The sequence below is a fragment of the Phragmites australis genome, chromosome 1 (genome assembly GCF_958298935.1).
Source record: "Phragmites australis chromosome 1, lpPhrAust1.1, whole genome shotgun sequence".
Lineage (NCBI taxonomy): Eukaryota > Viridiplantae > Streptophyta > Magnoliopsida > Poales > Poaceae > Phragmites > Phragmites australis.
The window spans coordinates 32,801,281-32,811,695 of NC_084921.1; the positions used below are offsets into that span (position 1 = coordinate 32,801,281).

A 10,415-nucleotide genomic window follows, 5' to 3' on the forward strand; every position below is an offset into this window, starting at 1 on the left:
TTGATATTATTTGTGGAAATAGGTACACGTCGATACGCGGAGCCGTGGGCCAACACGTTATGTGACAGTGAGCCCTAGGACCTGTTATCACTATGCGTACTAATCTTGTATCCGCAGATGATATTTAAAAGAAATTTATAGTTTTTTCATATGATTTTGGATATATATGAATTTTATATGAAAATTATATTTATTGATGATATATACTACTTTATAATTGAATATTTTTCGTTTGAATCTCTTTAGATACTTAAAAAGTGGCTAGAAATTTCAGATCTAATTTTTTAATCTGAAATTTATAACCCTTTTTGACATCTAAATATATTTAAATGAAAAGTGTTCAAAAGTTGTAGATATGATCAGTATATAATTTTTTATAAATATCATATCTATTCGAGATCATATAAAAAAGTTATGATTTTTTTAATATCATCTACATGATATATGACCTATTAGCACATGTTGACGGGTGCTAGAGCTCACTGGCACGTAACATATCAGCACTCTAAGTGCCGACACATATATATTTCTGTAAATATCATATTTTAAGTAATATTTTTGTATGACATATAACCTGTTGGCACGTGCAGTGTTGACAGACGCTAGAGCTCACTGGCACGTAACATGTTGGCACTCCAATGCCGACATATATATTTCTATAAATATCAGATTTTAAGTAATATTTTTATATTTTTTAATAAAATAATATTATTTAAAAATATTCCAAATAGGAATAACGCCATCACGAGGGCGGAGGGCCGCTGGTGTTGGAGATCGAACAATGCGCAGCGGCGCGGGCCAGCTGCAGGCCGAGGCATCCAACCGCCGGCTGCGGCACAACACGCCTTCCACTTCAGGAGGACCAAACTGCAAAACGATCCGAGCCTTCCTCTTCTCTTGGAATGGAATGGATCGATCGGTCGATCCCTCCCTCCCTCCCTCCCTCCCCTCGCCTTTAAAACCGGGACCTCCCCTCGTCTTCCTCGTCGTTCCCCTCTCCCTCCCAGTGCCATGTCAACGGCCGCCCTGCCCCTCCGCCCAGCCCTCCTCCTGCTCCTATCTCTCCTTCTCGTCTAGGAATCGCCCCCCTCTGCTCCGGATCGGCGCGGCTTCTCCGCCCCCGTCATGCCATTCGCGCGGGAGGCTCTGCTCGTCGCCGGGGTGGTCTTGTTGGCTGCGGCTGCGGCTGCGGCGGCGGATGGGGGGAGCGGAGGAGCAGGGGTGTGCTTCGGCCAGGTGTTCAGCTTCGGGGACTCGCTCACGGACACCGGCAACTTCCTGCTCTCCGTGCCCGAGGACTTCCCGGACCCCGCGCGCAATCTCCCCTACGGCCAAACCTTTTTCGGCCGCCCCTCTGGCCGCTACACCGACGGCCGAAACCTCCTCGATTTCTTAGGTAACCTCCGCTCCCGCCTAACCCTCTCCGTTGCTCTCCTTGTCTCTTCTCCTTGCTCGCACTTCTTCGATAATCTGCTCCTCCTTGGTTCCTCTGTCGCTGTTGGGTACTCTCTAGTCTATCTCCCCCGGACGTAATGGGGACGAAATTTCTCAGCTCTGGTACGAATCCAAACTTAATATACCGTGGATTTTGTTCTAGAATAAGAAGAATAAGGTTTAAGGGAGATGGACGGTGTACTTCTTGCTTGCAACGCCTCGCATAGTTAGATCGATTGATTAATTTCTTTTTTGTCTGTATCCTTGCCGCGTACTCGTTCACGGCATGATGAAGGGGAGTCGCTCTACGCGTTTGATTTTTCTTCAAGCGATGGGCTTATCATCGATTTTCTTTTTAGGAGCCGCCACCGGCGGTGTGGTGACAATATAGTAAGCCCAGTCCTGCTATTTTTCCCTGTCGGCCTCCAACATGAACATGTAGCTACTACTAAGGTTGGGGATTTGTCAACCGTGCCTCCCGTCGTAATTGAGATCAAAATACCCATGTGGGGTTAAGGAATTGCTTTCTAAGCACATGCAAGATCATGCTGAGTTTCAGGGATTATAAGTAGCTGCAGCCACGAATTTTCCTTTTTTTCCCTTCCAATGTTATATACTATAACGGATTTGGGTGGGGAAGAAATATTCAAGTGTAGTTACCCACCTTATACAGGGTATATCAGCACAAGTTGGTTGCCTTCCCCAGTTCTTTCCAACCACTAGAAATTGCTGACATCATCTCCTTGAACTAGCACACAATTGGTAGCTCCAACTACCAGTGAATTGGTGGCGTTCACATCATCACGTGGTCAACACTTGTATATCAGCCTTTAGATTTCCCCCCTTATTTCCTTTATTGTTATGTGCAGCGGAAGCGTTTGGGCTGCCGTTTGTGCCGCCGTACCTCGGTGGCGGGGACTTTCAGCATGGCACAAACTTTGCGGTAGGTGGGGCCACTGCTCTCAGTGGCTCGTTCTTTCGGGAACGTGGTGTGGAGCCTACATGGACGCCACACTCACTTGATGAGCAGCTGCAGTGGTTCAAGAAGCTGCTCCCATCCATTGCACCGTCAGAGCCAGGTATGCACCTTCCTGAGTTTTTCTATTTAGCCGCAGTTTATTTCCATTTTCCAGCATGGTTTCGATGAAATGCTATGGTTTGTTGAACCATTACCTGCTTACTGATTTAGTAATAAATGTTAAGGAAACATGTGATTGGTGGCTTCGTGGAACCTCTTACCTGGTTAGAGGTTTAGTAATAAATGCAAATTAAGATGGCCAAAGAATGACAGGCATGCTGAAAACATGCTGGCTATCTGGCCTGACTGGCCAACCTATCGGTTGCATGACTGTTCACTGCGAGGTGCGAGCTGCTGTTTGCAACTTGCGTCAAAGCGCTGTGCTTTGCTTTCTGTTACAGTTAATAGCGATTGTAGTTGACCTGTGGCTGCAAGAGCTCACCAGATAAATGGCACTGCATAATTCACTGCGTTTGAGTCTTCTGACAAGGTGAAACTTGGGTGCTTTTAAGTGTGATCAGGTGCATAGGTTGCTGTTGAGTTATGATGGGCACATGGGTGGAAACTATGTTGTTTTTGACCACCAAGTAATATGCTAGAAAATGTTTATTGACTTTTTGAAGAAAACCAGAATATATGGAGTGGGTTTTCAAATGAACGTCTGTCTCATTTGACTCTTGTTCCATATGTGGCATCACTGAATTAGCTCTCGCTCAAATGTGTTATTCACATAATGCTCAATTAGGTGTGTACCACCAGTTTTTCTTTTCCAAATTTGGTGAAAACTGAAAAGTGAAAACTCAAACTGGCATGTCCACTAATTTTTTAACTTATATGCAGAACGCAGTGATATAATGTCCAAATCGCTTTTCCTTGTGGGGGAGGTTGGTGGAAATGATTACAACCATCTAATCGTCAGGGGAAAATCTCTTGATGAGCTACATGAGCTTGTTCCTAATGTTGTTGGTGCCATAAGCTCGGCCATCACGGTATGCATGTGTCTCTCCCTTCTTTTTTTTAGGAGTACTGGGAGCATCTACATGTTTGCTTTAACAGTTTATGTATTTTTCAGGATCTTATAAATCTTGGAGCAAAGAAATTAGTTGTTCCAGGGAACTTTCCAATAGGGTGTGTCCCACTGTATCTTGCGATCTTTCCAAGCCATAAAGAGGATTACTATGATGAACAAACAGGGTGCATTAAGTGGCTAAACAAATTCGCTGAGTACCATAATAAGATGCTTCAGGAGGACTTGGAGAAGCTGAGGAATCTTCACCCTGATGTGACCATCATTTATGCTGATTATTATGGAGCTGCATTGAACATATTCCGTGCCCCACTCCAGTTTGGTGAGTACCACTTCAAAAGGAAAATTAAATTAAGAATGCAAATGATGTTGATTTTCTGCCTAAGGGTATTGATCCTATTATATTGGTTGGTACATGAGAAATATTTCTAAAAATCCTGAAAAAAAAATCTCACATTTGGGATGTGTTACGTCTTACGTCACATACAATCCAGATTTCACAATCATACGGTAAGTTCGGGACAAACCGAAATGAGATGGTTCAGCATATGCCTTTTTATATATTTTTGTCTCATTTATCCTTTTTGTGTTTCCCACATGCTACCATATTTGTCCTCACAAATTTACGGATATGCATATCCTTATGTCATTGTTCTTCTCAGAATGGTAGCGGCCATCCATTACTGTGAAGTTGCTTTTCCCAAAACAGAAACCATATTCTTAAGTGTTTCGGGTCGTTGAGATATTGTTGTAGGTCAAGCATTCCTTTGTATCTGAACTATGTTATGTTTAGTTCATTAATAACTTAAGGGAAAACTGATGTTTAATTGGCTATACACAAGATAGATGTGATAGTGTATGACTGTAACCAAGTGGTATTACCTAACATTGAACATATTGTTTTTATTTCTGGTTAGAGCAATCATTCGTTTGACAACATTCAAGCCTTACTGAATTTGACCAATCATGCTCTTTTGGGACAAGAATGAGCCTCTAAATTGAATCTGAATAATGTTATCATCACTTTATTGGTAATTAACTTATAACTGGGACATAGCTAGCGACCATAGACAGGTCAGAACAAGGCAATTAAGGCCCTGTTTGTTTCCTACTTCTGGTTCTGGTTCTGCTACTGGCAGAAGCCAGAAGTCAGAACAAACGGGGTTCTGGAGAAGTGAACTAAATCTGAGAAGCTCGCTGAGATATGCTTTTCTGAGAAGCTATGTGCTGAGAAGTCAAAAATTTATTGTAGAAGTCAACAGCTTATTTCCAAAAATAGCTTTTCAGACAAGCCAAAAGCACAGTTTTTCAGAAAAGCTCAAAAGCAGAAGCCCAAACAAACAGGCCCTAACACTTGATCTTATATACTTCATGTCTTTAGGATAATATGACTGGACATTTTTACATGTGTAGACTGAAGGTATAAGGTTTAGGCTTTTATTTGCTGCTCCAATGCTTGCCTTTAGCCTTTTATAGTTCTGATGGTGCAATCCAGGCTACAACGTGTAGGTTGAGCTTCAAATCAACTTTGCACTGTTCTGCAAAGACGCAGGCCTGTTTATGTATGCTTAAAGTAGTCCCAAATCATGCCATGTTTTAATAACTAGTTGTGCGTCAAAATCTGAGTCTTATTTGGTTTGACCTATCCACATAACAACACAAAGATGCCAGTGTTTTCGACACAAGTTTCACTATCTTATAAAAATCCAGTCATCCACTAATCTACATTTCATTTTTGTTTCAACATACATGCACCTGTGGCACATATCTCAGCATCCACAGGTGATATACTTCAACAATGCCACCGAAGCTCAATTTATCAAAAAGATCCTTAACACAGAAGAAGGAACAAATTTAGAGAAGCACAAAGAGCGACAGAAACAACACTGTTCTTGCTCTATGTACCCTTCTGTCTTCCATAATTGCTGTTTATTAAGCAAAGACTGATCCTGCTGCAGGTTTCACTGTCCCACTGAATGCATGCTGTGGAAGTGATGCTCCATATAATTGTTCCCCATCGATATTGTGTGGACGTCCTGGATCTATGGTGTGCTCTGACCCATCAAAGTACATCTCGTGGGATGGTCTACACTTCACCGAGGCAACCTACAAAATTGTCATTCAAGGAGTACTAGGGGGTTATGCCATTCCTCCTCTTTCAGAAACCTGCAAGGGTGGAGAATACAAAATCTCTCAACTTCACCAATGTACAGATAATCCAACAAATACTGTGACATACCATGCCGTGAGCTCTTTTATTTGATCCAGTGAGCTCAAGCGCATGTAGAGCTTTAACAAGCACGACAGATGTAGCAGGATCCAGCATCTTGGACACTTCTCAAAGCCGAAAAGAGTCCAATGAGCTGCAGTCTTGTATTTCTTCAACCCATTTTGCTGCTGTAAGGAGAGAAAAAGAGAGGAGATTTTGCAGAGCAGAATATCGCGATGGTTGAGCGCATTGCTTTGTTCGACTCTTTTTACTTAGCAGCGTACTGCGTCAGGAAGTGGAAGAGACACCATACAGATCATGTTTACAGTGTGTGCAGGTGGTCATACTATATAGGAAACTAGGTTTATGATTCAGCTCCTGAGGGCAATGTATGTAGGCCTCGTTTGATATAGTTTCAGATTCGAAATTCATGCTAGATCTAGAATTTATATAATAAATAAAATATTTTAAATATTTATTTTTTTCAAATAAAAATTAGATGACTAAACTAAATATTCTCAATTCGCCTACGGTTTTAGATCTGGATTTTTCTTGAAGCTGGTTATGATCAGTTTTAAAGAATTCAGGATCCTATATATGGGTTTTGGTTTTGCCTTTGATACAAGCGTATATACATGAAGCTTGATTGATCGACATTCTGTATCATGTGATCATCATGGAATGTTGATGTTCAAAACTGACAGTCTGGGATCTCCAGTCTGGTTTCCAACCTTCGAGTACAAATTTACGGTTCGGATTCCGTTCAACCGATGCTGTTGTGGCCAGGTACCGAACAACAAGTGATTCATTCAAGATGATACTGTTACGAACCGAAGGATGTGATCAATAACTGCCGATGGCAATTCTACCTGTCCATTAGGGAAGGGGTGTCCCCAACGGACATGCATTCGTTCATCTTGTATATAATCACAACAGATCAATGAAATTGATACACGGGTTCATTCTCTATTATGACTCTTGATTGTCTATTACTTTTATACTCACATGTTATCACGCACTCCCGCTTTACAACGACGCTAATCAGCCTGCACTACAGAGGTCCTCCGATATGGTGACCATGACGCCAAACCTCAAGGTGGCATCCTTAGCCTCCAGGCCACATCAGTGACAGAGGCGGCCAACCCCACGCGCCTCTCGAGCCTTTGTCAGGCTTCATAAAGGGCCACACTTGTTATTAGAGGAAATAAAAACTCTTGTTATTGATTCATGGGGTGTTTATATATTTATATATATTGAATAGATATGATGAAATGATATATCTATTGGGAAGACACATCTTCTCAATAGACATAACTCTTGATATTTGATGAATTAATCACATGGTTAAATACCTAAAGGGTGTCTCTTCACTAGAGGTAGTTATTTTACAGCACTTCCCCTTGATCAATTTGGTCATCTGTATATATTATGTATATATAATATTAAAAACTCTTCCAAAAACCTTGTGAGAAAAATTTGAGGAGAAATATAATATGGTGATATGCTGTTAAAACTTCTTTAAAACTCAGCAAAAAAATAAGGGAAAAATTATACATCATATATTAAAACTCTTTAAAAAAACCCTGTAGGAAAAACTTCAAATTTTTTCAAAAGCCATCAATTTGGATTTGCTGTGTGCTCGCGGTCAGACCTTGGGCTGTGCTGGTCTGACTGCCAGCACAGACAACAGTAGTTGCCTTCGCCGGTTCTTCATAAATTGGTTGTTTCTCTTTTCAAATACTTTGTAATATCTTATAGGATCAGTGAAACTGGACGTACGTTGAGAAATATGTTGGCTAGCTGGACTAAGCCAAAGAAAAGATTGGTGGAGTCAGACTCTAATAATGATCCTCAGCATTTTGACTGGATTTCACCTCAAAGTAACATTTGTGAGGAATCCTCATCTTTTATTGAAAATGTTAGTGATCATCATATGAATGATGCTAATGATGAGGATGAGGAAATCAATTATCAAACATATAGGACCTTTAGGAAATCTTGGACTGCTGTTGAATACACTAAAGCAAGAAGCACCTATCAATATGCTTTAGACAATGATGCAACTCAACCTTAATTCTATACCATGGTGCAACAAGATGCTTTTTATGGTCACATTCTGAAAAGGACCATCTATGAGCAAAATGGATTGATTAGAATTATGTGAGAGGATAGCCTAGCATGCATGATTTCACTGAGATCTTTCAAGAATTAGGTATTTATGAGCTTGTGAATTTCAAGTGTGATTGGAATGTTACTGTTGTAAGACAATTATATGAAACTGTTGAAATTTCATATGAAACTCAAAAGATTGAATGGATGACTGGATCCAGGAAGTATGAAGCTTCATTTAGAGATTTTGCAAGTGCAGTGTGAATACCCTATAATGTTGTATATAGATCCATTGATGTGAATGATGAAGATTGTTTCACTGACGATATGTGGAGTACTTCCTATGAGCCAGTGGGTGTTGTTTCTAAAGTCACTCTTGGAACAATGATGGGATTGAAGGCGTTACCTGCAACGATCAACACGAACGTGAGAACCACTTTTGCTCCTAAAAGTGGAAATAGTGATATCATTCATAATCACTATTGAACATTATCGATCATATTATGAATAGGTGCAAGATTGATGTGATTAACTTTATCCTGAAAGCAATTGATGATATCACTGTGAGCATCACTCCCAATCTGCACTTCACTCCATACATCATGTCACTTATCCTCATGAGGTCCAACTTCTACCAAACCTCTTGTGAGATAAAATATATGGGATATAGACCTTTCAAGGTGTATCCGATTATTCTTCATAGAGGTTAGGGAAGTCAGGGTGTTCCTGCAGCTCAGGGAGATCAGCATGAGGAGCCTCTTCTGCCTCAGGCATCGCCAACTCCAGAGCCAGTTCCGCCTTAGTGGACACCTCCAGCTAGATTATTTGATCCCTACATGGCATCTATCCAGCAGGGCTTTCAGCAGACTTTGGACTCTTTACATGCAAGTTTCCAACAGAATTACTATCAGCATATGATGACAGAGTTCCAGTCCACTCGTGCCATCTCTCTTGCTTGAGAAGACATTACAACTCTCAGTGCACAAAACCAAGAGTTAAATGACATATTTCATAACTTATCTCTTGAATAGCAGAGTTTTCAGACTCAGTTCTCTAGCTTCACAGATCACTTCTACAACGTCTATCCTAGGCCTCCTCCACCTCCTCCTCAGGATGACTAGACCTTTTGGTATTTGATGCCAAAGGGGGATAAGATGAAAAAGACGGAAGAAGTGAAGCGCAAGAGTGAGCGAAAGAAGGAGCTATATTTTATTTTAGTTATGTGAATATGTGACTTGTTTTTATTGTCGTTCTATCGTGTCTCATAAACCTTATTACTTGCATTTACTTCTTATGTTTGCATATAAACTATGTGTGAACTTAGTATTTTATGTTGATTAAGAACCTTCGATATTGTAATGTGATCAACTATGTTAATTTACTTATCCTTTTGTTCATCTCTATTTCTATGTTTTTAGTGATATATTTGAAATGGTAATCTCATTGATAATATCTCTTTCTGCGGATCCAAGAATACATGGTAAACTCCGCCAAAATTTTATTCAATTCTTTAACTTGCGCATGTTTTTTTAATTTCTAAACCTTATGGGCACATGTGTAGAGGGAGCTTACCTCACCATGAGTTTGATAGCAATTATTTCTCATTAATTTCGTATTCTTGAAATTCTTGCTATGAAAACTCACTTCTGAGTCTTCTTTATGCTTTGTGCTAAAAGTAGGTTTAAAACTAAAACCACATCACTTCTCAGTGTTATTATCATCAATTACCAAATATGGGGAGATTGAAGCATCTAGACTCGTAATTTGTATTTCGGTAATTAATGACAATAAAGAATTGTTGATTAACATGTTTATATTGAAGTATGAAAAATGTTAGTCACAAGAATGTTGCGAAACTAGAAGAAGCATATGTGTAAGATATGCAAATGGCTAGCTCAAGGCTAAGGTATAAAATATAGAGTATTTTCTTTTGCTGGCCAATGGTGATTAGAGAAGAGAAATGACTAGATTAATAGGATAAGTGACGTACTGTTAAGAGGGGTTAATGTGTGTTTACTTGAGATATCAAAAGTGCTACAATTGCTTAAACTTGCATTTTATGTAGAATGAGAAATTTAATCTGAGAAGAACCGAGAAAAATACCTTCTGAGTGTTCTGTGTCGTAGCGGTCTGACCGCTAGCAGTGGCCGATCTGACCAATGTATAAACAAGGCCGAAGTTTCCCAAGTTCTTAATTCACGATCTGACCACAAGGTGTCCCAGTCTGACTGCCAAGGAACAGAGAGTTTTGGATTCTTTGCCCTTGTTGGCGATCTGACCGCTGGGGCTTTGACCGCTAGGGAACAAAGAGTTTTGATACTCTGTTTGAGGCTCACGGTCTGATCGAGACCAGTAGCGGTCTTACCGCCAGGTCATTTATTCACTGATGTTAGTGTCATCATTACACTTTTTGTAGCCATTGGATTAGCGGTGGTCTGACCGCCAGATGCGCAGAGTATTTAAACTTTGTGCAACAACCATATTTCGAGTAGTGGGCTATAAATAGACCCATTGCTGGTTCAAAGGTAGAGTCTAGCATTTCATTTCAATACTCTTGAGTACTTGACATCCTCATCTCCCTCTCTTGGCTTAGTGGTTACATTTTGAGAGTGTGAGAT

At 40.5% G+C, this 10,415-nt stretch overlaps 1 protein-coding gene across 1 annotated transcript; it reads left to right on the top strand.

Annotated features, from left to right (window-relative positions):
• The first annotated feature begins 968 nt into the window (after positions 1-968).
• Positions 969-6,007, top strand: LOC133915719 (GDSL esterase/lipase At1g28570-like). The gene is made up of 5 exons (XM_062358996.1): positions 969-1,396; positions 2,304-2,513; positions 3,293-3,441; positions 3,525-3,801; positions 5,438-6,007. Exons 1-5 carry the CDS (start codon positions 1,126-1,128, stop codon positions 5,740-5,742), a joined length of 1,212 nt encoding a protein of 403 aa, XP_062214980.1. The 5' UTR covers positions 969-1,125; the 3' UTR covers positions 5,743-6,007.
• Positions 6,008-10,415: the final 4,408 nt, after the last annotated feature.